Genomic DNA, 27,050 nt, shown 5'->3' on the forward strand with positions numbered 1-27,050 from the left:
TCTCTTCTTACTGAGTAAGTCCTGGCTTCCATTGCATTGTGATAACCTGGAGACATTATGGGCCATTGGATAAGGGAGAGAAATAGAAATTCTGAGCTATAACCTGCAGCTGGGTTGCACTGTATTACAATCTCTTGCATTAGAAAAGAACTCTGATGGAGAAAATATCAAACTGAACATAGCCTTCCTAACAGAGTCCTTGCCTTCCTATGTTAGATTTATACTTGCAATCATTATACAGTATACCGATAGCTGCTTTTAAAAAAAAAACTAATGGGAATGTTCAAACATAAACATTAACACTTGCATCTTGAGAGTACTACCTTATGTGCCTCCATCAGTTGTTGTTATTTCATTTTGCAGCATGTACTAGAAGAAATAGCCCACACAGTTTGGAGCAAGTCAACTGCTAGTCGAATAAAGGCAATCATCTTTTTATATGTCCTGATTCTATATACTATCTCATATTGGAAATAAATGTAAAAACTGAACTTGGTTAAGAATAAAATTCTGCTTGAATTGCATTGACTCCTCTGGTTATCACCTCCTTACATCTCTCCTAACTGGAAAAGAAAGGAGGGCTTCAGTCAAAAGAGGACAAGAAGATTGGTGTGAAATTTTCAAGAGGGTGGGAAATCAAATCTCCCAAAAGCTCCAAGCAACTCTCTGGAAGCTTCGAAAGCTAAGCTGGCAAGGGCAGGTGGTTGCACAGCTGTGCCATTTGGATCATGCGTTCCCATCAATATTCATGAGGCAGCCTGGCCAATCAGCAGAGTAGCTGTCATTAGTGAGCATCTGGCTAGTGAGAAGAGGCTTGTTCTCTTTTGAGTTTTTCTTTAAAGTGAACTTCTTTTGACATTTTGAGAATGTTCCTCCATAGGTTTCAAAGTCCTCTTCCCGTGCCCTGCACCTCTGTGCTTGGTTTAATTCCTTACGCGACAGAGATCCAAAATGCCCCTGAAATGTAGAACTGCAATCTAAGGAGGTTTGCATCTGATTCTTTAAAAACATATTGAGTTCCAAATTCCAGTATTCTTTTGTACATACCTTTCTAACACAATACCCCACAAGATACTTCATGCATGGGTCCTTGGGGGTCTTATGGTACTGGAAGGACATGAGAAAAATTCATTCCACCAATTCCATGAAGTTAAAACAACAAAGCTGTATATTGGGACTGTTTCCCCAAATTCCCAGCTAGTATGCTGGTTAGAAATTTCATAGTTTGTAGTCCAGCACCGTGAGAAAAGAGATTTAGAAAGCTTTCCAATATATAAACCCATACACAGATATATATAATTAAGAGAGGTATCAATAGATTTCCTGCTTAACTGAGATTTTTAATCTCTATACTCCATTGGTCCATCATCAAGCAAAACTGTCCAAGAATCTTATCTGGTCCAAGTTCCAAACTCAAAATAAGCCTGCATACTCAGCTGTGGCCCATAGGCTATCCTCATCTATATCAAAATCTACTATTCCATAAGCAATGGGAAAGTCCATTGTAGGAAACTGTCTTAATTAAAGCTCTCCAATGGCCTTATCTATAGTAACCCCACTATATTTTGTAAGGCAGAAGTGGGTGACCTACTACAAAGTTTTTATGTAACAATTAAGTGATTAAGCATTCCCTGCTAGAAACACACATCTTCCCTTGGTAGAGAAGAAAAGGAAAGGTATCCATTTTTTTGTATCTCCAATTAATGGTTGCTTTAATTTTGACCATCACACAGTTTCCAACAAATTGTCTTTGAGGTAACAAAGTCATCTGAGGAGAAAAAAATTGCCTTAGTATCAGGGCCAGCTCAAAGGAATATGGCACCCCTCAATCACATTGACTGAAGGTGCCAGCTCCAGCAAATGCAAAGATTTGCATTTTTAGAATTGAAAGGAGAGATGGCAGAGCTACTTCAAGTCAATCTATTGTCGCACAAGAACTCATTTGTGTGTGATGTGGGTGGGTCTGTCCAAAACAATCCTTGATGAAACTAATAGTGTATTTTGTTTGTCTTCAGGAATGAAAGGTGCTATGTTTACAGATAATACAAGCCTTACATTCTCTGATAACAAATGTAATTGAAAATAAAGAATTAGCCCTAAAGGCATCCATTAGATAGGATATCACATGCCTGTTTTTGATATTTAACCTAAAGTTTACTTGAGGCTTGAAAAGGGCTATTTGTGTGGTGAATTTAATCCTGCCTGAAAAGGGAGCTTTTTTATTTTCTTTCAGTTGGTTATGATTCTTCAAACTCATCTAGTTTTGTGCCTCACTTTTTTTTTCTTCATAACATATCCTCTTTTTCCTCTTATATCGGCTACATCTTTTTCCCCCCAAGTTTTCCATATTTTGCTAGAAGAAAGGCATATATGTGCGTATATATGCAACTATATGTTTCTCTGTGTGAGAATAGTTGGAATGTGGGATCTGTTATTTATTTTTTTCCCTTTATTTTTACAAATAAGTCAAAGCAGCAAACATATCCAACACACCCTTCCTCCTCCCATTTTCCTCACAACTCTCTGAAGTGATTTGAGCTGAGAAAGTCTAACTGACCCAAAGTCACCCAGCTGACTCTGCCTAAGTTCAACTAGAACTTATGGTCCCCGTTTCTAGCTTTTTGCCTGAACCACTAGACCAAGTGCTGAAACGGGAGTGTGCATGCACACGGGGAAGAGCACCAAAAACCAGAAGAGCAGCTCCCCAGCGCCCATATGGGGGGAGCACCTAAAACTGGAAGAGTAGTTCACCAGTGCCCATGCCGCGTGCTGGAAAGCTGAGCTTCCGGTTTGCGGTGTGCACATGCATGCCGGTCATCTGGTCTTCCGGTTTCTGGCACACATGCACGCATGAAGACCAACTAGAAACCTGGAAGAGCAACAGGCGGCGGTGACGTGCCCAGAAAGATGGCTCTGCGTGCCACTTCCAGCACGCTTGCCATAGGTTTGCCATCACGGCACTAGACCAAACTGGCTATCAGTTAATTATATTAATATGGTAACTTGTCTTAGTTAATTTTAATTAGTAGTTATTATGGTAATAACATTCCTTGTCCTGACCATGCCATTTTATAAGAGTGGGGCTTCTGGCAAGCATATACCCACATATAGTTTTATAATTTTATGACAATACATTACAGATACAGCTGAGGAAACTGCTGCGAATATTACCATTTTGCAACCTGTTGCAGTTTTCTTGATGACCCACATACTGAGAAACATCAACTAAAGGCAATTCTAGTATGGGTTTACTTTATTCTTACTCTACAAACTGTAACATCAGGAAACAAAAGGTGATTCATTTTCTCCCCAGGTCCTCATCACAAACATTGAAGAAGCTTCAGTAAATCCTCAGATGATGGGAACAGTGGGAGCAGTGAATGGGAGCAGTGAAATCAATGTATATATCTAACTAATATATCTAATAGTTTATATCTAAACTATGGATAATTATAAAATATGGCAACCATTCAGTGAAATGGTTTGTGTGGGTTTCTGCCCACATGTATGTGTACTGCATATTTCACACATACATGAAAACAGGCCATTTTTTAAAAAATATTTTATTTATTTGTTTTATTTATTTTTTCTAGAGCTTTAAGTATCGTTCCTTTATGTGTTCTATAATAAAAGTAAAATTCAAATTTAAAATGATAATCACAAGATAGAGTGGGAAGAGAGGAATAGGCAATGTACTAGTTCTTTTTAAGTAATAATTGTTCTGCTTTCATGTACTTTTGTTGAGATTGTCATCACAAGAGAAGGGAACATAAAGAAGACAAAAAAACCTCAAGTACTTTAATTAAACAACAACATAAAAAGCCACTGCCCATAGGATAGATATTTACTTGTGGCAACAATTGCCTTATTCCTGCCAAGTTTAAAGGACAAAAACTGGGAGAGAGATAACATAGGTCTGATATTTAGCATCTATTGTGTAGTGTGTGGAAATGCAGGGGGAAGGGGAAAAAAAGGAAGGGACTGAAATATCTCAAAGCAGGCTCTTGCAGACTCTTCCAGGCTCTTCGAAATTGATTTCAATTCTATTATTTTGCTCAAAGATCAAACAAATCAAATAAGAAATCTGCAAACTAAAATATCTAGACATATAGAATTGTTGTTTTGCTGCTGCTATAACAGTGATACTAATAAGAGGACTTAGAAGCAGACAAGTACAATTCTTATTTAGTATATTACATGGGGTTTATTACTATCTCCTTGTCAAATTGTGTTCTGTGTCAAAGCAATGAAATATAGCAAGAATGACTCTTCCCAGGATGTGCACCTAACAACTAAGAAGAATACAAACTATCAATCCTCATTTCTCTTGTATATTTATAACATGCTCCTCTTAGCAGCTCCAACAATAATGAATCGGGGAGGGAGCCGGCCATTTGTCCCAGCTGTGTATATCTACCAAAGAACCCAGATGTGGATTTGGCATTCATGGCAAGCAGGTGGGCCTTCTGGCACCATCTTAAAAAGAAGTTGTATTACAGGCAAATAGTTTTGATACACCTACAAAAGACAGCTGGGGTTTTGCAAAAAGCATTATCAGTTATAGATATGGAGGATGAGGAAAGAGAACATAATCAACAAGCCAGAGCACTTTCCTATACAAGATAATTTGTCAAAATATACAAAAAGTTGAGGAAGACTTGAGGATGGATCAAGATGGAAGAACACAAAAAAGCATACTGGAAAACTACTTCTGCATTCATAAGCTTCAATTCTAATTGTTCAAACATTTCACTGGTCCAGGCTTGTTCATACCCAAGCCACTAATAATAATCCAAACACTTCCACCTAGAGTTCTAGTAATCCAAATAATTTTCAACAAAGCAGCAAAAGTTTATGCTGAGCTCCAAAGCACATCCTGAATGGGTTTTTTTATTCTCGTTAATTGTTGATGTGGTGACTTGATGCTGTGGAACCAGCCTCTAGCAGTCCTGTTGGTTCATGGTCATCTTCCTCAGAACACGGACTCTCCAATTTGTTGCCATCTATGCTGACATCACTCCAATGAGAGAGTGGTTCTACGGAGCTTGGGACAAATTGGCTTTCTTCATCAAAACTTGAGCACATACCAGGAGAGTTGAGAGCAATAGAGAAAGAAAGAGATATTTAATTTAAAGCTGCTGATTCATTCCCAGAATTCTACTGTTCAGTGTTTCATGGTCTAGAACCATGACCAGAGGTCTGTGAGCTTTTTCTGATGTCCAAGTGTTATGCCCCAGTTTCTGAGATGGCACCAATATCAATGCCAGCATAATGTGCCGTATAATGATCTGTATTTTCTTCTGCAATAGCACTAAAGCTGCTCAGTTCCAGGGGAATACCAGAAGAGATTTGGTTGGTAAGAACTACTTAAATCAGTATATACTAACAGTAGTGCACACGTCTAATAGGAAAGTTGGCATAACCGCAACAGCCTAAGTGGCCAGTAGGTTTCAAGCTAGAGGTTCCCTGGCTGTGTCACAGAATGATTAATAAAGCACATTAGATTGTATCCATGGCAAAACATCTATCAGGATAAGGGGGAAAGAAGTAGTTTAACAATGGTATAGTTAACAGGCATGACCTGGGGAATCAGATGAAGGTAACATCTTGAGGAGACAGAAAAGGATGTTGTCCAAAGTTTGTTGTTTGTGCTGTAATTTGATGCAAGTATAGAAATGTCTGGAAGGTAAACACATATCTAAAACTGTCTTCACCATGCATAACTAACTCTGTTTGTTACAGAAACAAACTATCACCTTTAAAAGATATACAAAAGAATCCCTTAAAAGATAATAGATGCTAGAATACTAGACAGTGTTACAAAACCATTTTAACATCTGCTACTCCAAATTCTACATGCAAATAAAACTTGGGATATGGAATAAAAAAGAATGATGATATATTTTTCCATATGGACTGGATACAAATCATAATCAAATCTGAATGTATTTGGGAATTCCATTAAAATTCCATAGAATCAAAAAAGAAAATGATGCCATAAATTATGGTACAAAAGAATGAGAAATTGGGAGCTTTTTCTGCTAAAAAAAATCACATATCTGCCAAAATAATACCTGACTGTCATAACTACTTAATCAAAAGTTCTAGAAGTGATTTGTCATTAAGAAGGAAACACAACCAGTCTGAAAGAAAGACAGACAGGGCAGACAGAAAGTCAACAGTTGAACAAATAACAATTTCCAGCCAATAGTGATCTCCCACTTCCATTTCCTATTATATAGGTTAAGAGAAAGAGGAGATTAGCTGTTGGATTCAGTACCAAATGGCTGTGGTCAATCCTTCTGGCTCCACACTCACATTTATTGCTGGGTTTTGAGCCCTAACATACATGCACATTCCAAAGCTCAGATCATACCTGCAATCATACTCCCAGCACCTACTTCCCCATCTCATTCATACCTATGCCCCTTTCATTTCCATGCAACTGACATTATTACAGAGAAGTTAAAGTCCCATATCTAACTGTCCCCTCCAGAATTGATTTTGTAATCTGGGAAGTTTTATTTCTACAGCTCTAGCACAATCTGTATCAGAGATCTTGCAAACAAGGACTGATAAAAAGAGAGGGAAGCCATAGGCAAGCATAGGTAAAGGTAAAGGTTCCCCTCGCACATACATGCTGGTCATTGCCAACTCTAGGGGCGGTGCTCATCTCCGTTTCAAAGCCGAAGAGCCAGCGCTGTCCAAAGACGTCTCCGTGGTCATGTGGCCGGCATGACTCAACGCCAAAGCGCACAGAACGCTGTTACCTTCCCACCAAAGGTGGTCCCTATTTTTTCTACTTGCATTTTTTTACGTGCTTTCGAACTGCTAGGTTGGCAGAAGCTGGGACAAGTAATGGGAGCTCACCCCGTTACACAGCAGCACTAGGGATTCGAACCGCTGAGCTGCCGACCTTTCGATCGACAAGCTCAACGTCCTAGCCCCTGAGCCACCGCGTCCCTTTAGGCAAGCATAGAAAACAGGAAGTGCAAAACATCATGGAAAAGAAACTGTGAATACTGTCTTCTGGACCATTACATCCATTCCACTCACCTGTTGCCAAAGTCATGCACAGCCAGCAAAGCTGAATAACTGTCCTCTTGAATCCAACCACAGTTGGACCTGGCATAGTGGAGAATGGCATCAGTGACACTCATAGGGCCCCGACCCTGCACATAAGCTTCAATTTCTGGTACAGAGAGCTGGCTTTGTAGGAAAAGGTGCAGCTGGCTATCTGAAAGGAGTACAACATTCTGTACTGTCCTAGAATATGAATAGAAAAATTGGAAATTCTAAGCACAAATGCTACAACAATCAGATCTTCAGAAGCAACACTTCCTACTCAAGTCTTAATATCTTTCCTGCTGAAGCACAACTGAGGTTCTTATAGACAGAGTGACTCTCAAGGTATGAAGTGAGAATCTATGGTAGAAGAAACATCCCCATCCCCCACCTTTCTTTTTTAAATAATCTGCTGGCAGCCTTGGCCAGCCTTTGTTCATTTCCACTGCAATCTTTCCATTGAGAGGGGGAAAGGATGTGCCTACTATAGTGCTAGCATATAATTCTTCCTGTATTGAAGAAAATAAGTTTTTGTAGCAAATCTATGGCTTTCTCCATCCATGCTGGCATGCTTTTCCCACCGTTGTTAGAGTCCTAATAGCAGAGCTGCTATGGCATCAAAGATTTCTGCCACTGTAATGGGAATACTGTCAATTATTGATTTGTTCCTACAGCTGCAGAAGGGGAGATCAATATCACTCCTAGGAAATTCCTAGGAAATTTGCCAGGACCATTGAACCATACCTGAGATCTGTCTTTTTTGACAGGCTTTGGGCTTTCCAAAATTTTCTACCTATATGTCAACTTTTTCTTGTCATATTTTTCATTTTGCTTTAAAAAAAACCAACTAAGCTATAAGTTGGTTGTCACATAAATTGAAACTACCTTGATTATGTTATCTTTTCCCCACCATTATAAACCTGATAATAAATTCTAATCAGGTGGGATCCAGAAAATCTTCTATCTCCAATAATGATGAGTTTCCACTCACTTCTCCAAGAACTGTTGCAATCCTTGTCTTCGTTTCTCAATGAATTCATCAGTGTTGCCTGCAAAGAAAGTAGATTTCCCTGGAAGTTCTGGGACAGGCCTAGAAGGTATGAGGGAGAGGTTTACATACGTATAAAATATATATCCCTTCTTGAGGATGCATCCATAATAAAAAGTAATTAGCAATCTTCTGCTACTCCGTGAGCTTGTTCTTCACTAAAATAGGTGTTACCATTCTATTAAAAGCCTATTTCCATCAAGGTTTGGAGCCTACAGTGAAGCTAATTTAATTCAGCAGCAATGCTGATGAAGAAGAATGTATCTTCTCCAAGAGTTTGACTTCTGGATCATTAACAGTTCTCTCTGCAAAAATTCAAATCCTCTGCAAGCTCAAGCAGTACCTTCAAACAGTATTGTGCCCATATGTTGGGTTTATGAAAAGGGTTTTGGGGATGGTTCCAAGATGATAGGTCAAGGTTAGGGATCTTCTCTGCTGAAAGTTTATAAATTGCATTTTGCAATAAAATCAACAAGCTCATTAAGCTTTCTTGGAAATGCATAAAATGAAAAGTAAAATCCAAAACATAAAACCATCATTATCTTTTGGAATTGCCAATAGTCCTCAACTTACTAAATTTTCACCTCAGAAATTGACTCTAGGTCTATCTATATGCAGATCATGTACTCTGACAATGAGCTACAGCTCTTTGCTAAGCTGTATTCAGTTTTAATACATAATTATATATTACAATTCAAGCATATTTTCAATATTGACATTTCTAAGGTAACTTTAAATGTCAGTGTTAGCACCAGTGCAAAAAATTATATTTGTTTTTCACTGAAATATTTTCAAATGATGTGCAAATATCCTTTGATGGACTATTAAAAAAAATACAACCTCACACTTACACTAAGCCAGCATTTTTTTGGAGCTGTTTCTTTAACCACACAAACTCACGATATCGTCTGCGCACACAAGATGTCTTGGCTGTGAAAGCTTTACTATTGGTCTGTAGAATTAAGAAGAAAGATTGTTGTTAATACAAGGTTTATTCCACCTGTTTTTTTCACTCCAAATCCCTTTCTATACTGTCTCCCTCTGCTGGCTGCTGTGTTAATAAGAGAATTGCTATGATAAACAGCTTTTATCATAGCATGTTTTGGTTTTAAGAGTGAATTTTGATTAAAAATCATTTTTTTAAAAAAATCATTTGATTTTCTTTTTTAATTGATTTTTATGCAGTAATAAAAGGAATACAAATTTAAGAAAAACGAGTAAAGAAAACTGGTGAATAAAGAAAAAAGTATAAAGTAGCTTTCAATTTTGTTTATATCAGTTACAAATACATGCATTGCCTGTCTTCCTCTTTAAAGTTGTTATGTTTTACTCTTTCTATTTAATTTGATTTTCAAAGAGTTTCATACTGTGCAATGTAAGAAGTGGGGAAACACTAGACTAAAGTTGGCTGCAATTTCTAATAATAATTCAAGGAAGGGTGCATGAAATCAAAGTTCTGTCTACTCCAGTCAGTCAGATACTGTAGGGAAGTTCACATCTGGAACATAAAAATACAGATAGTCCTTGACTTACAACCATTCATTTATTGACCATTCAAAGTTACAATGGCACTAAAAATAGTGACCTATTACTATTTTTCACACTTATGACATAATTTTGATCATGCAATCAAAATTCAGATGCTTGGCATGTATTTATGACGGTTGCAATGTCGCTGGTTCATGTGATCACCATTTAAGGCAAGCGAAGTCAAGGGAAAAGCAAGAATCATTTAACAACAATGTAACTTAACTTAAAAACTGCAGTGATTCACTTAACAACTGTGACAAGAAAGGTCAAAAAAATGGGGCAAAACTTGTCTTGCTTAGCAACAGAAAATTTGGGCTCAATTGTGGTTGAAAATCCAGGAATACGTGTATTGTCTCCTATTCTTCTCCCATTCTCTCCTGCATGAGGGACTAATAGTCCAAACCGGGTTTCTGCCCCTAAGGCTAGCCAGCTTCTCTGTCCACACTGAAACTATGCATATTGATTTCTCTTCCTTCAAAGCTCATTCAGAAGACAACGGGGCAGTCTGCATCAAGCCCCATTCCCTGTTTCATGGTTCCTAGTTAGCCATTAAATAACCACAGCAATAGCACTTAGACTTCACAGCGCTTTACAGCACTCTCTTAGCATTTACAGGATCAGCATATCGCCCCCAAAAATCCTCATTTTACCAATCTCAGAAGGATGGAAGGCTGTGTCAATCTTAAATCAGTAAGGATTGAAGGAATTGAACTCCTGGCGACATAAGCAGTTAGCCTGCAATACTATATTCTAACCACTGCACCACCATGGCTCAGTGGTTCACATACCCAAAAAATGCCCGAAAATACCAGTTCTATGATTTTCATCGGGAACCAGGGAAAATAGTTTCAGTATACCTCAAGTAAGCATAGCATGTCTACAAAGGTTACAAATGGGTGGAAAAAGAAATGGGTCAAAATGGCTGCCTCCCCAGCCTCAGCAATGTTAAGATGTGTGAACTTCAGCTCCCAGAATTCTTTCTCTTATGGGAGCTGAACTCCACATATTTTAAAAGTTGCTCTAAAGAGAAGCAATTTTCCTATGCTTGTAAATTACAACAGTATGCAGAAGGAAAGAATAATGTGGAGTTCCCACTGTTTTTTGCTACTTCTGCACTAAGTAAATCACAGGTAATAGGATGATTTTTCCACAGAAGTAAAAAATCAAACACAATTTTTTTCCATATCAATAGCAGCTGTTTGTTTCATATCTGGTGCTCTACAAAGTATGCAAGAAAATAGTTTTTCATCAAGCAGAGAAGTAACCTAGAACTAAAGAGAAATTTCCTATCGATGAGAACAATTAACCAGCTCACCTTCAAAAGTTGTGAGACCTCCATCCCTGGAGGCTTTTTAGATAGCTACAGTGGTGGGATTCATCTGGTTAGCACCGTTTCTGATACTTAATTTTCTGCTGACTTTGGCAAACCGGGTTAGACGTGTTCCGGAAAATCTGTGTTTTCCAGAACATGCCTGGTTTTCGTTCAACTTCCTTCCAGGTGGGGGGGAAAAAACCCTCCCCAAAAGTCCAAGAGAGGAGCGGCGGAAACCTTCAATCATGTCACTCAGCTGAAAACTATGTCAGGTAATGGGGGTGGGGCCTGCACATAAGGCGGCGGCCCAGAGCCCAAACATCACCAGAGCATCAGTGGGTCAGGGAGGGTGCTGAAGTGAGCGAGCATCCTGCCTGCAGGACCCATGCCGGGTGCCCCTTCCCAGCTAGAGCTGGAATGCCGCTGCGTTTAAGTGCCAGTAGGTGCCAGCCTTTTCTCCAGTGGACCTGGACCCATTTCAGCGCCCAGATACCCTCGCTTCCCCCAAGCATTTCTTTGCCTGCCTGATTTCCAGGTCCGTTGCATTTCTCCATCGCGTTTCTCGCCGTTGCATGCAGGAAACAAAAGTTTGTGGCAGTAAAAAAAAAATCAATCAATTCCAACTTCTCGCGAAAAAAAAATCTCGCGAAGTTGAAATTGATTGATTGAACTTTTTTTTAGTCCCACAAACTTGTTTCCCTGCACAAGACGACAAGAAATGCGACGGAGAAACCAACGGACCTGGAAATCAGGTAGGCAAAGAAATGCTTGGGAGGGAAGCTAGAGCATCTGGGTGGTGATGGGTAGGGCAAGCTCTACAGCATGGTGCTGTAATGGAAAAACAGGAAATGGAACAGCCAGCACAAGGGAAGGAGGATGCCATTTTCCCTCTTTCTTTTCCCTGCTTTCCCTTGTACCAGCCACTTCATTTCCCGTTTCTCCATTGCAGCGTAGCACCCAGGATCCACTTTGATAGCGGGTGTGTGTGTGTGTGTGTGTCTGTGTGTAATTTAACAGCTGGTCAGGTTGGCCATTGCTGGAGGCTTGTCCCATGTGTGGCGGAGCTGGAGGACGGGGATGGGCCGTGCCTCCCACAACAGCCAACCTGACCCTGGGCAAACCAGTTGTTAAATTATTTGAATCCCACCACTGGACAGCTACTTGTGTGGATTGGTATAGAATCTCCTGCTTGTGCACAGGGTTGGACTAGAAGACCTTAAAAGGTCTCTTCCAACTATGTTAATCTGTTCTGTTACTTACTGCTGTTTTTTTCCCAGTGTTTCTATACTTACATGGAGAAATATTTTGTAATCCACGTAAGAATTCCATGAGCCCTCATTTTGTATTCGAGGATCTTGGACACGCACAGTAGTCAGCTCCTGGGTTCAGACCCAGAGGAAAAAATACATCTTTAGAGTCTACTTAATTTGTAAAACTTCTCTAAATGTTAGGACCTAAATCAGAGAGATTTCCCCCTTTTTCAGCCAAAAGAATTAAATGCATAAACAGAAGCTCATTATGATTGTACAAAAGCTTTACTATAATAAGATCAAAAGGCTGTAAAGAGACTCAGGCAGATTTCTCAAGCATTGGAAAAAAGAAATAAATATACAATGTTTAATAACTATTTGATAAACATGATTATGCTTTTCCAATAGTTATTATGGGAAATCTATGACTTTCCAGGTGTCATTAGGACTCCAAACCCATCCTAACCCAGCCAGAAATGGCCAATGATCAGAGAGAATTAATATTTACAGTGCCACACCTAGCCTAATTAAACTTATGCAAGCTAACCACAGCTAACCACAAGTTAATTAAGTTCTTGAATCTTAAACATATATGCCCAGTACTATAACTAGATGGCCCACCATATTACAAAAGTCTGCAATTATGTCTGTTTTATTATAAATCAGAATATAAATACTAAGTTATTTCACTTCATTTGGAAGAATTGAGGAGCGAGGAAACAGGGCTTGATCTATTGCCTCAGGGATAAAACAGAGGAATAATGCAACGTTCAGCCCAGCCATCACCAAACTTGCATGCTTCAGAACAAAATGCTCAGCCACCTTCTGAAAGTTGCAAGTCAAGCACATATAAAGGATGAGTGGATAAGGAAAGTTTGGCTAATACACAAAGCGTAATTTGTTCAATATTTATTTCAAATATTCAAAACATAGGGTGAGGCTAAGCTGTGGGCAATCCGTGTGAGAGAACAAATCGTTGTGTAAGCTTTTGTCCTCCTGTCTGTGGTAAAAAGACAGCCAGAAAGATATAAATATGTGCTATGAGGATGGCAGTCAGGCTAAAAAAACATCTCTTATTCAAAATATCTCGCCATGGTCTCATGTATATTTAGGTACTTTTTCTCCAGAGGCATTTGCATGATTCAGCTTTCTGCCACCATATAAATCAGTGCACACATATGTAGGTGTAGGTGGGAGGAGCTTTTATAGATTCTGACTTAAGCTACAGATCCTGAAACTTTTCTATGGCTCTGCACAAAAGTTTTCTTATTCCAAATTATTTGCTTTAAGCATGAATATAAAATAGGAAACAATGCTTGGAAATAAAAATGTCCTCACATTTTGGAGCAACCTTTGCCAATATTGCTTTAGCCTTTATTATTTCACCATATTCAGTCAAACCTGGAGGCTGTTAAAAACTATTTTCTTTCTTGGAAGCTGACTGAAGATATTTTCAGAATGGGTGAAATAGAAAATAGCTCATATGGTCATGTCTGCTAATGCCAATAGTCTTACCTCTTGTTCTTGATATTCCAACATATTACTTTCACAACTTAGATAGAAACATCTGTGGGGGGGGGGGAAAGAAGGGACATAAAATTAATACCAGAACATTAATTATTCATGAACTATCTGCATTTCATCCACCTATTTACTAAATAAAATCAGATCCTGCTCTGGAGATGCAATAATGGCAAATAAATGGAATATTTCAGATAAACATTAGTTTCTAGAACAGAAAAAACAAAACTATATTCAGGTTATATTCCAAAGCTGTCCACTAAAGAGTTAGCTTACCTGGTTTTATTGAAACAAGAATAGGAACAAGGAAATTTCACTTTGGGTTCTTTTTTTAATTTAGTTTTTACTGTTTAAAAAAAGAGAGAGAAAAAAGAAAAGAGAAAAACACTAAGTTAGTTATAATGCAAATACTTACACAACTACATATAAAAATGTGCTTAATATGAAAAAATGTAGCAATTAACACTTACAATTTTACATATACTTATTTAATTGTTTATTTAATGTATTATTCAAGCATAAATAAATTTTTAATACATTTGTATAACCATCATTTTCTAACTTGCTGTATTTTGTACAAATGAGTTTCATATTTCATTATAACTGACCCTAGAAAGTCTATCAGCAATCCATTCATGGGTGGCAAGTGCCCTCAGATCTTCAATTCATTGAGTGAATGGGCCAAACTTGGGTTTAGTACATATAAATTTCTTTTGGCAGGTGAGTAGAAAACTGCCTGGCCAATTATGAATCAGGCAGAGAAAACTTGTGCCAATTCAATTGCTGAATAACAACTCCCAGCATTCTTTACCATTGGCCGACCTGACTGGGTGTAGTGAAAACTGCAATCACAAATATCCAGAGGACCACAATCTTCCTCTTGCGCATGCGCAGTTGCAGGTCGGATTTCCGGGGGAGCCGCGGGCGCGTCTGGTGCGCATGCGCAGTTGCAGGTCGGATTTCCGGGGGAGCCGCGGGCGAAAAAGATTGGGAACCTCTGGTTTAGTACATATAAATTTCTTTTGGCAGGTGAGTAGAAAACTGCCTGGCCAATTATGAATCAGGCAGAGAAAACTTGTGCCAATTCAATTGCTGAATAACAACTCCCAGCATTCTTTACCATTGGCCGACCTGACTGGGTGTAGTGAAAACTGCAATCACAAATATCCAGAGGACCACAATCTTCCTCTTATGTTCTAAAATAATCTTTTTTCTATATTCACTCCACTTTCCTACATTTCTTTCTTTTTTATAGTAATTGGAAAGCTAGACAGCAATGTCTGCATCTAATTTTTTGCTACTTTGGAAGACAATAGAGCACTGAAGAACAGATTAAGTTAGGAAGATAAGCGAAGAGATAAGCCCTAAAAAGGATGCCTGGTGTATTTCAAGCTAAATTGGGAAGAGGGGAGGGGCATTGGGGTGGGGTGGAAGAGAGAGGAAACAATGCTAATGGGATAACCTACAATGTCCTACAAAAAGTAAAGAATTGTTTCAATTTGAATAATTTAATTCAATCTTGCAAGGCCAAAAAATTTTTCACCACAAAATTTGATAGAGCCCTAAACTAACTTGTGCATCTTCCATAAACCCAGTAGTTCTCCAGAAACAGATTCAGTCTCAACATCTTAATGGTTTCATTTCTGGAGACCAAGAAGAAAGCAAGCACTTGTTCTAGCTTGACAGATACAAGGGGAGTTTAAGGAGACATTTTCCAATGCAAGCAAGTGCCAACATGTATTCCATACATTTTTTTGCCTGATTCAAAAGATTGCAGGAGTACAAACAAATCCTAATCCTCATTTGTTCAGCCACACAAACAAGAAAGCAAAACATAAAGTTGGCTATATTAAGTTTAACAGAATTTGCTTTAACTTGAATTCTGGCATTTATGGGGATAAAGAAGGGGTGGACAGGTAGAAAACCCAATAATTCATGACTTCATGACTATAAAAAAGTAAAGGGAAAACTATAAGCATCCCATTAAAAAAATTGGAAAAAAATATGCATCCCCATGTTTATCCTAAATCATCCTATACTTGGCTTCATTGCATGAGCCCTAGCAGCCTTGCCTTGGGATTCTCAGCACAAAGTTCCAGAAAACTACTGTTAAGTCATAATCTCAATTAGCTGTGCCATATATTCAGGTTTTGTTTTTAATCCTTGGATGTACAACATACATGCATTGCTGGTGCTAAACCTCATTCTTTCTACTGAAATTCAGTGGCAACTACATATAGTTTTAAGCCGTTCATCCATAAGAGTAGTGAAAAAAGCATACCACAAGAATGCTGCAACAGGTAAAAATTGCTTCCTTCTGGTTAATATCCTGCAAGGTAGAAGTAGCAGCATTTGGAATCTGTTTCCCTTTGACCCTGAAAGATATAATATAATATAATAAACACCAACACTATTAGATCTCATGGGAGATTTAATACTGATGTGTTTTCTTACCATTTGATCTGGCAAAAAACATAGAGATAGAGCTGAACTCAGAAGGGTTTTTGGGGGGGCTAGGGATTTGGATTAGGCAAAATGGCTTGGATGGGCCTTCTCCCCTTATTGCTGCTGTCATCACTACCCATTCACTTGCCGTTCTTCACTGTTCCAGATGGGGAAAATGAGCAGGAATTGTTATTCTTTGCTCCTACCAGTATTTCCTTCTTTAAAATAAATGAAGAGGAATAACAAAGGGACCCCAAATTTAGTAATATTCATTATTGAGTGATTCCAAGCCCTCATATTAAGATTATATAGAAGCCATTTTCAGTCCTCATTATCTAGATATGTTTAGATCTGGATTGGCCATTAAATAGTGCCTTTTAACATTATTTAGAAACATAGGTCATTAGGTATTATTGAAAAGTTGAAAATATTTCTAAAGAGGTTGTGCATGTTGCTTGGGAAACCGACTGACTGAAGTAGGGGTCAATGGCTGGTAGGCCATTAGTAGGCTGGTAGGAGCCCTTCCTAGATTTTGAACACCCTATAGGAAGTTAGCACCCATCCCTCTCCTAGAAGAATGAACTATTCTAGGAAATATTAAAAAGGCAGAATATTATATCTTCTCCGGATGAGAAAAGGAGAAACATGTTCTTGGAAAGCAGCCCCCACCTTTGTTAACAGCCCCAGAAAGACTGGTGCCAACCTATCTACAAGACAAAAGACTGGGCCAGTCTTCACAAAACAAAAGACCTTCACCCTCAGGACATGATAGGATTAGCCCTCACTCGAAATCCAAACCAGGACAAAGCCATTAAGTCATAATAGGAATTGCCCAAAGCACCTTCATTGCATTCCCCGGCAAGATTCAACCAAGCTTGGGACTCAAGACAACTTACAAAGTTACCCCTGCATGGCCCCATGGGAGTCTGACAACCAATCACCAGACATGTCTTACACAGGAACAGGAAGCTCCAAGGCGGGTCCCAAGAGAGGGTATAAATCTCTCACCCATGTGCTCAATTGCCCAGGACCTCAAACTATGTGGTCCTATTCACCATTAAACCATCTTTCCAAACAGCCTCCATGTTTCCAGTGTCTTTCTTCCCACTTGGAACTGAACCCAGGCGGACATTTCTTCCAACAACCCATAGCGAGTCCAATCAATGCCAAGAAACTGTAATTTTTTTTACATATAGGGAGGGCATCCATTAACATACTCTTGAATTAGAAAGATATTAACTATATTAACGTTTTTCAAACTTGGCAACTTTAGGATGCATAAACTTCAACTCCTAAAATTCTGGGAGTTGAAGTTCACACATCTTAAAAGTTGTTGAGGTTGAGAAACACTGCATTATATGTTCCCCAGTATGTTCCCCAGTCCAAGTCAGCATAGCTATGCAGAACAATACTTCTGGTGTTAACTTTCTCAAGAGCCTCAATTCTTTAGAATTCCCCAGATCAGAAAATGGTATGCTAGATTTAAATAGACAAAACATAAAATACTTTAAACCCAGTAAATAGCTTCTAAGGTTAACTAAGAGGGATTTTTATTCTTCCTGTACCCTCAGTTAAGTGCAAATTAGGTTGTTCTGCCCTTCAATTGACTTGCAAAATACTTCATTATGCCATCTAATCTCCCAGTTGAACTGTTAAGTAGGACAAACTGACCAATTTTATTTTCAAGTGTTCTCTGCCAATAAAGACAATGCTGACAGAAATGATATTATGGGGAACACGAGCTCCCCAAAATAAAGAATGAGGAAAGACATGAAGATTTAATCCCCAAGCTGCAGATATGAACTTAAACTAGCCTTCTCACAGCCATTTCCCTTCTGATGTGCTGGACTTCCAGTTCTCCTAATTACCAACCGGCAGCCTGTTGGCCTTCCTGGCTGGGAATTAGAGAAATTGAAATCCACAAGTAAAGTACCAGTTTGCAAAGGCAGCTTAAAGCTTGGGCTGTCAGTGCCAATCTGCCTGTAGATTGTTTTCTTTGCACCTGCAAATCTCCTTGCCTCAGCCAATATTATTTTTTATGTTACTTTAATTAAACTATATAAATTAGGTGCAAAGCAGTGCACCAGCCTCAAACGTAACTTGTTTCCAACCATGCATTGCAGTCCCACACAGATCTCAGAAAATTGTTTATTAAAGAGAGAGAGAGAGAGAGAGAGATGGGGGGGCACTGCATGGCTCTTTGCTTGAATCCAAAACAAATAACCAAACAGGGTAGGCTAAAGTAATAGAGAGAAACTTGAGAGAGAAGAATGGCTGGTGGAAAGCAACCTCGCCAGTTTTGCCTTCTGAAAAACAGGTATTTTCTGTTTAGCCAAATATGAACCACAACAACCTTTCTGAATGTGTCCTGGACATGCACTTAAAGCTTCAAATAGTTCCATTGGTCTAAAAATGTGGGCTTGGCTTAAAAATGGAGTTCTTACATGAGGATCACCAACCCTTTTACGGAATCTGGATAATGGGGAGAAATTACACAAGTTTATTTTCTGTACCCTCTCCCTGAAATTTACCTTTTCATTCAAATGTTTAAGTAGGCAACAAAATAATGTATGGACTTGAGACTCCAAAAGCCTCTAACTTCAATACATCTTCCTATCTAAAATTATTATACTCTTGCAACAGTGGCAGGTTTCTACCGGTTGGCATCGGTTCCTGGCGGGAGGCTCCGCTCACCCACCCGGACATTATCACGGATGCTCAGCGCATGCGCAGAAGCACCTCGCACGCTCCCGATTCTGAACTGGTAGCGAAAGTAAGTGGAACCCACTACTATCTTACAATATACTGTCTTGTAATTGATTTAGTTGAATATTACTATATTACATATTTGCTATTATTAATGCTTTAATAATGGTACTTGAACACTTAGCTTCCTCAGTAGCACAATCTATTTCTTGATGTTTTATTGTATGTGCTTAGATATATTTTACAAAAAAGATTCCATATGACACCAAACTCTGAAAAAGGCTCATGACACAAAAATTTTTAAGAACCCTTAACTCCATTTCCTGAACGAATTTCCATCATAAGCGGTCTAAGCAATGCAAGGAGAGAGTTTAACAGCTTTCTATATGCTCTGCCTGATGGCTCAGCACAGCTGGCTCATCCTTAAATCCTACAGCAAGAGAACAGAACAGAGTTATTGTTTCTAAGCAGTTTCTAATACACCATATAAATACATTGTTTGCAGGCCCAGCTGCCACTTATAACATATATACCGTATTTTTCAGACCTTAAGACATACTGCAGTATAAGACGCACCAAGATTTCTAAGAGGAAAACAAGAAAAAAAATAGTTTTTGCCCTCCACGGCCCCCAGGAGCACTCTGCATGCCTTCCGAACCCTCTGTGCATCCTGTTTTTGCTAAAAACGGGCCTGTTTTCGCAAAAACAGACTGTGTAGAGCGTTTGGGAGGCCTGCAGAGTGCTCCTGGGGGCTGGATAGGGCAAAAACATGACGTGTGGGGGTCTGGAAGGCCAAAAAGGGGTCTGTTTTTCATGGAAATGGGCCCATTTGCTGCAAAATGGGCGCAGAGATTTTGAGAGGCCTGCAGAGTGCTCCTGGGGGGCTGGAGAGGGCAAAAACGTGACATGTGTGTGCTTGGGAGGCCAAAAGAGGCCCGTTTTCACACACGGTCTTTTTTCCCTCCCCAGCCCCCAGGAGCACTCTGCAGGCCTCCCAAAATCTCTGCATGCCCCGTTTTTGCGAAAAACAGGACGGTTTTTGGCCTCCCAAACCCCCACTTGTTGTGTTTTTGTTCTTACCAGACCCCAGGAACACTCTGCAGGCCTCCCAAACTTTCTGCACATTTTTGTGAAAAATGGGCCTGTTTTGGGCAAAAATGGGTTGCTTGGGACGATCTTTCGGGAGGCCAAAAATAGCTGTATTCGGTGTATTAGACACATTAACATTTCCACCTTCTTTTGGGGGGGGGGTGTCTTATACTTCAAAAAATATGGTACTTTTAGTATGACAACAATATGTCACCTTTGCAGTTACACCACTTATATTAGACTTTTGAATGTCTATTTCAGTATCAATTCATTTCCAAAGCTGAAGAAAAAAAGAAGCATCTAGCCACGCACAGGTTTCCTTTAATTACTGAAAAAAACTACAACTGCCCCCGAACTTCCTATTAGCCGGTCAAAAATTCAAGTCAAAAGGCCTTGATTCACACAAGGAATGGAGTTCAGTATTCCTTCTTTTAGAAGTTAAGCCCTTCCTAGCTTCAGCTTCCATTTATCCTTATTGCCTCAACTTATTCAGTAAGATGTATTAAGCTGAAATAGAACAGGAAAGACATGGCACAAGATATTGTAGAAATTCAACCCCTGTTGCAATGTGTTATGCAAACTGTGCCATCTTCCTATACCTCTATATGGTTCACCTGGCTGGGGAAAAACAGCATGCAATGCGAATATAACTATAAATTGTTGTGTTATAACTATTCATTTAGTCACAGTTTGAAGTTATAACAGCCTTGAAAAACGGATTTACGACCATATTTCACACTTATGACTGTTGCAGCATCCCCACATGATAAAAATTCAGACACGTGTCAACTGCCATATATTTGACATTTGCAATGTATGGGAGTCATGTTATCAGCTTTTGTGACCTTTTGACAAAGTCAATGGGGAAGCCAGATTCACTTAACAACCGTGTTATTAATATAACAACTGCAGTGATTCACTTCACAACTGTGGCAAAAGTTCAAAAAATGGCATAAAACTCACTTAACAACTTGTCTTGCTTAGCAATGGAATTATGGGCTCAATTGTAATGGTAAGTCAGGGACTTTCTGTAGTTTAGGATTTTGGTTGTAAGAACCCAGTTACTAAATATATCTCGAGAACATAAACCAGCCCTTTCCAGATTATTTTTCCATTTCTTGGCCTATGGTGATCCAACCAGCAACTGAAAATCATAGTATTAAAGGAAAACATGCCCTTTGTTCAAATGTGAGTTTTAGTAGATGCTTACTAACTTCTCTCAGGACAATATTAGCCAAGATGTTAACACATCCTGGCAGTTAGATGAGGGGGAAGGAATTCACACTGCACTGCTAATCCCTGTAACAACCCCGTTTAGAGTTCTTTTTATTGACTCTGGGCATTGTGTGTCCTACCCCACAATGCTTGATAAAAAGACAACTCAAAGATCCCTGCTGATTGCTCCCACCAAAAGTTAGGCATTTACCCATCAGTCTTCCAACTTCCAGGAACATAAACTTGTCTGTTTTTGAGACAAATGTCCCCTTCCAATCTGAATCTGAGAACCATCAGCTGTTGTCTTTTCTGATCACCAAAATAAACAGGTTGGATTTCTGGAAAGTTTTCTGTGACCTGCTCTTTCCAGCAGGACCCGGGGAATCCCTTCCTGCCTATGTACAGTTATTTCCATCCTGGCCTTTTCCTCCTCCACTCTTTTCACCAACAGGTGGACAACCCACCCCACCCCATTAGCTTCAAGCGAAGGGCAGGGATTAGCTTCAAGCGAAGGGCAGGGAGGAAGCTTTCCTAGAGCCAAGCTGTCTGCCAGGAAAAAGAAGGAAGCCCACGCCACGCAATGCTCAAATCCACTTTTCCTTTTGCGGAAAAGCCACCGTCAGGGCCCTGTGAGTAACCCCACCCTCTCGTCCTGGCGAACTTTAGTCCCCAGCAGGAAAAAGGGTTGCTTAGTAGCAAATAGTGGGGCAACTTTTCCCCTTCAGGCATACTGGGCTGCAGCCCCATCAATGCCAGCCGACGCGACTCGTTTGAAGAAAGCTGTGTCCAGGTGTGAGTCTGCCACTCAATTATACTTCTTTGCGCTTGCCGGCTTAAGATCGCCACCCCCATAACCATCACCTACAGCCCATCGGTCTTATGTGCTAAACTGTCGACATATATGCTCTGGATTCTCTCCAAAAGGCACCACTTGTACTGACAACCACTTTTACATTCGCTCTGCTGCTGCCGCCTCGTTTCGTCGGAACAGCCTTTCTTTACTCACGTTCCCACACTTTTTACCCGGCCAACTTCATTTTCCTCCCTCGCTATTTCTGCATTTTCTTAAAAACAAATAATGGGTTACTCTGCTAATTCTTGTGTTTGAGATCCTGGAACCTGCAGCCAGGTTTCCTCTTACTTTGCAACCTTCCCGCTTTTCTTACCAAAGCTTCTGAATTAGATGTGTCCCCTTTAAGACAACCCAAGCTCCACTGCTGGTTTCCTTTCATAGTTATTTAAATCAACTTTCCAATGACCTAGCTTCCGTTTAAAGATAAAAGCCGCAGGGGCTGTTGGGAAACGTAGTTCCGATTCTGAGCCAAAGGTTTTACGAATAAAGTTTCATCTTTGTGTTTTGGTTTTCATGAGTCTTATTAATCTACGTTTAGGATTTTGCTTAGTTATTAAATATACCTGCTTGAGAGCATAAACCAGCGCTTTCCATTTTGTTGTTTTCCCATTTCTTGGCCTACAGAATTAAATCCTGTTTAGAAATCTTTCACTTACCCTGCTAGTCGATATTAAAATCATACTTGTAGCGCTCGATACAAATAGAAAATCTACCATACCAATTTTGTTAGGATTTAAGAAATTGGATTTGGAATATAAACATCTACAGGAGTGTATGCTGTCCTTAAACAACAAACCTATATCTTTACAGTAATTAAAGTAAATGCTATGGAAAATAGTCAGATTTCTGAGTAAATGTCAATCAAAGGAAGCAACTTGCTTCCCCATGTATTAGAGAAGGAAAGGTACTAAAATGACAGAGCAGGTGGCCATTTAAATCAAGCTTCTTAATAAACACTGCAATTGCCTGCGTACATTTTTATATTGTTTTCCTAGGCTATTGGGAAATGTTTTCACGGGAGAAGAGAGCCGTATTTTATGTTGGAAGTACTCTTCTCAGCAACTCTCTTATTTAGAGAGGAGCTGAGCATTTTAGTTCTGCCAACCCACTCAGTTGCCCGCATGGGTGTCCATGTAATTCCTTCATGTAATTCCTAATAAAAAAAGAAAGAAAGAAAGCTGGTACTTCACTGAATTGAAATAAACTGATTCTCCATATAATGTGTAAGAAAACATTTTACTTTAGAATGAACACAGGGATATATTTATATAGGAGTCACTAGCAACATATAGTGCGTGTCATGACTATGCATGAAGGAAAAGAGCATTATCTGTAAATGCTCGTAGGAGTGATTTGATTGGTTGGATTCTATTTCAAATAAAAAGCATATTATACAATCTGTTTTAGAAATGTCATTGAATTGGTCTGAATTCTGCATCCTAGCCCCCAAATTTCACAATCAAAAGCATTCTGTTATAAAGTCACTTTAATTGTTAATTTTCTTTTTGAGTATTTTCATTTTATTCCAAACTTCAGTTCTAACATTATTTCCTATTAATTGCAATAGTAATGTTGTAATATAGTAGTTACAATAATTTATTTTAATTCAAGGCTATCTTTAGTTTAAAACTTTGAATACATTACCTTTTGTAGACTATAAACCAACTTTATTAGATGTATGAAATATTATAATAGTTCAAGACATGGGTTACCAACCTTTTGGCTTGCCTAGGCCACATTAAGAGGTATTGTCTCTAAAATAAAGAAACTTTCCTAGAAGATGAAGTGATCAAAAAAAAAATTGACATGTGCAGAAATGGATAGATTAAATTTGGAATTGAAAAATAAAGGCGAGTCAGAATACCACAAGATATGGAATAAATTTTATCAATGGTTGGAACAGAAAGGAGAGACAAAAAACATGAACTGATTAGAATTCATAAAATGGAGAATTAAAGTTATGTATGTAACTATAATAGAATGATAAAAGGGATATGGTGGCTTAGTGGGTCAGACACTGAGCCTGTTGATCAAAAGGTCGGCCGTTCAGCGGTTCGAATCCCTAGTGCTATGTAATGGGGTGAGCTCCCATTACTTGTCCCAGCTTCTGCCAACCTAGCAGTTCGAAAGCATGTAAAAAATGCAAGTAGAGACTTCCAGTGGCGGGGTAGGCATTGGAGACGGTTCTTTTGGACCGTCAGCCCTGCGATCTCATTAAAGTCATCTAGACAGCATACATCAGCTGTCTGACGGCTTGGAAACTTTTCCCTTGGGAGAAGAGGGAAAGATGAGCTGCCAGGTGGAGGTAGAGCCCCACGAGAGCCCCAGAAAAAATTCTAGGGGCTCGAAGGGTGAGAGCTCCCTATTTAAGCTTGGCGAAAGCTCCGGATCTGGGATGCCATTAATCTATTAATGCAGAACAAAACGCTGCGACCATCTCTGCTATCAAGATGAAGATTAAATCTTAATTTACTTTAAGCAGACGGAGCAATGGCAGGAGGACAGGCTGATGTAAGCACCAGACCTCAACTTGATTTCTGAACAGTATTTGAGAAGAAAGGAAATGGTGTCTCTTCTTAATAGGGCGTGAAAGTGAAAGTCAAGGAAGTTCTTGTTAGTATCGCTAGCGACCTTAACTTTGTTTAAACTTGCTGGATTTTATATTTATGTGAAGAAATGTTAAAGAGAAAAGTTGAAGGACTACAGAATTGATTTACCCAATCCAAATAAGGTGTTTATGAACAGATTTGACTTTGTTGCAAAGTATAAAGTTTAAGTAAGATGGCTTCTATGCAATTAAAGCCTGCTGTTTCTAAGGAAATGGGTGCCTCGTTAGCTCAAATATATAAATTACAAGAAGAGCTGAAGGAATTTCTAAAGGATGAAATTTTTGCTACACATATAAAAAAGATATAAAAAAGTTTAAGGAAATTGAAAAGAAAATAATGAAAATTAAAGACACTCTTGCAGCTCAGGACGAAGATATAAAAGAAAATATGGTGGCAGCATTTAAAAGTTTTCTTGAATATAAAAAACAGTTGGATGAAAGAGTTGAAAAAGTTAATCAAGTTAATTTGGACTTAAAAAATAAAATAGAGGAGCTTCAGACCAAGGTAGAGACTGCAGATGAAGAACAGGTTTTGCTGCAATATAGAGCAATGGAATCTGCATTGAGAGTGAGAGGTTTGAAAGAAAATAAGCGAGAAAAATTAAAAGATGTTTTTGCAGAGGCTTTTGCATAGATGATTGGATAGAAACCTGTAGATTTTAAAATGCAAAAATCTATCGTGTTAATTCATGGGTTGCAAGAGAAAGACAGTTACCAAGAAATGTAGTGATTTATTTTACAACTAGGAAGATTAGGACTGAGATTTTACAAGCTTCTTATAAAAATAAAACTCAAATATTAGGACAAGAGGTATTAGTGTTAAAAGAAATTCCTTTTAAAATTTTAAGAAATAGAAAAGAGTTTGCTTTTTTGATGGATGAATTTAGAAATCGTCAGATATGGTTTAGATGGGATGTTCCAGCTGGACTAACAGTAAACTGTGCAGGAGAGAAACATCGACTTAATACAGTGTTTAAAGCAAGATTTTTTTTAGTAAGTAGTTAATTAGATAAGTATAACACTCAAGGGAAATTTTTTATATATATAAAATGTTTTATAGATAGTATTTGGAAATTAAATTGGGGTGTAATTGTTTTAATCTGTAAGTTAAATGTGGGAGACATATTATATTGGTGTTATTTTATTATATATGGTGGATTTAGCTATGTTGGACAACAATTGATGTTGGGTCATATAAAGTGTTGGGAAAAAGTGTTGGGAGGTTATAGGGGGGGATTACGTTCCTTTTGGTGAGGGTGGTTCCATTTGCACGGTAAGTGGGAGGGGCAGATATGGCGGAAGGGGGGGACCGCATCGTTTTGGGGGCGCTCGATGTCTGCAGGCGATCGCGCCCGATCCCCTCCTTCTCCCGTCCCGGATGGTCAAGACCCTCAGAGCCTGGGCCTTCGTCTGATGTTATACAGCACGGTCCGTGGCCAATAAGGCCCCTAATACATGATCAGATTCAGGGGTGCAGCGGATATTATAGGCGTTACGGAGACCTGGTTGGGCACTGAAGGCGTGCCCTGGTCGAGATGTGCCCACGGGTTTCCGTGCATTCCATCAGCCGAGGCCCAGGGTAGGGGTGGTGGGGTGGCGGTTGTTATTAAGAGAGTCTAGAGCCGAGGAGACCACTGTACCTCAGATTGCGGGTGTGATCCCCTCTGTGGGAGGTGGGGTCATAGGTGACAGATGGGCTTGCTGGTCACGTACCTGGCTCCTTGCTGCGTGACAGCCGCCCTGCCCGAGCTCCTGGAGGTGCTGGCTGGGGTGGCAGTTGAGACCCCCAGACTTTTAGTCATGGGGACTTTAACTTGCCATCTTCCGGCTCGTCATCGGCGGCAGCTCGGGAGTTCATGGCTTCCATGACCTTGGACCTGACCCAAGTAGTTGATGGCCCTACTCACATTGGGGTGGCACTCTGGACCTGATTTTGTCTCTGGTCAGTGGTTGAGAGATCTGGACTTAAAGGAAATAGTCATTGAACCTTTGTCATGGTCAGATCACTCTCTTCTTCGCCTGGACTTTCTGACCGCCATTCACCACGCGGGAGGCGGAGCCGATCGTTGGTTCCGTCCCAGGCGCCTGATGGACCGGATGGGTTCGGACGGAGCTTGGGCCATTTCCTGAGGTCTGGCTCACGGCTCGGTTGAGGAACTTGTTGCGGCCTGGGAGCGGGCGGCGGGGCCTTAGACCGTGTCGTGCCTTTGCGACCTCTGACCCGGCGCAGGTCCCAACCGGCTCCTTGGTTCTCCGAGGCTGAGAGGATGAGCGCGGAGAAGGCGCCTAGAGAGCTCCTGGAGGTCTAGCCGTTCAGAAGCTGATCGGACACTAGTGAAGTCCTATACTAGGACTTACCTAGTGGCATTGAGGAAGCGAGGCGTAGCTCGCCTCCTCCCTCATTGCAT

The 27,050-nt window shown here is 39.7% G+C and overlaps 1 protein-coding gene across 8 annotated transcripts; it reads right to left on the reverse strand.

Annotated features, from left to right (window-relative positions):
- Nucleotides 1–3,547: 3,547 nt before the first annotated feature.
- On the reverse strand, nt 3,548–22,434 carry SNX11 (sorting nexin 11). 8 transcript variants are annotated; one of them, XM_058182837.1, is made up of 10 exons: nt 22,188–22,342; nt 16,181–16,328; nt 16,008–16,101; nt 14,003–14,072; nt 13,721–13,772; nt 12,248–12,334; nt 8,965–9,065; nt 8,057–8,155; nt 7,057–7,266; nt 3,548–5,074 (listed from the first exon to the last, which is right to left on the reverse strand). In XM_058182837.1, the coding sequence occupies exons 5-10, from the start codon at nt 13,742–13,744 to the stop codon at nt 4,900–4,902; spliced, it is 696 nt and encodes a 231-aa protein (XP_058038820.1). In that variant the 5' UTR covers nt 13,745–13,772; nt 14,003–14,072; nt 16,008–16,101; nt 16,181–16,328; nt 22,188–22,342; the 3' UTR covers nt 3,548–4,899. The 8 variants fall into 8 exon arrangements, with proteins under 8 accessions (XP_058038820.1, XP_058038821.1, XP_058038823.1 ...); XM_058182838.1 differs by having other exon boundaries at nt 16,181–16,389; nt 22,188–22,336; XM_058182840.1 differs by having other exon boundaries at nt 22,269–22,286.
- Between the last annotated feature and the right edge of the window lie 4,616 nt (nt 22,435–27,050).

This window comes from Ahaetulla prasina, chromosome 4, assembly GCF_028640845.1.
Source record: "Ahaetulla prasina isolate Xishuangbanna chromosome 4, ASM2864084v1, whole genome shotgun sequence".
NCBI lineage: Eukaryota > Metazoa > Chordata > Lepidosauria > Squamata > Colubridae > Ahaetulla > Ahaetulla prasina.

Bases quoted from the DNA above. Each gene is read 5' to 3' on its own strand.
- SNX11 (XM_058182839.1), bottom strand. From the start codon at position 13,744: ATGTTGGAATATCAAGAACAAGAG. The intron at 8,156-8,964 runs GTAAGTGTGAGG...CATACCTTCTAG, and splicing joins CAAAAAAATGCTGGCTTAGT to GCCTGTCCCAGAACTTCCAG. The intron at 5,075-7,056 runs GTGAGTGGAATG...TATGTGCTCAAG, and splicing joins GTGCATGACTTTGGCAACAG to TTTTGATGAAGAAAGCCAAT.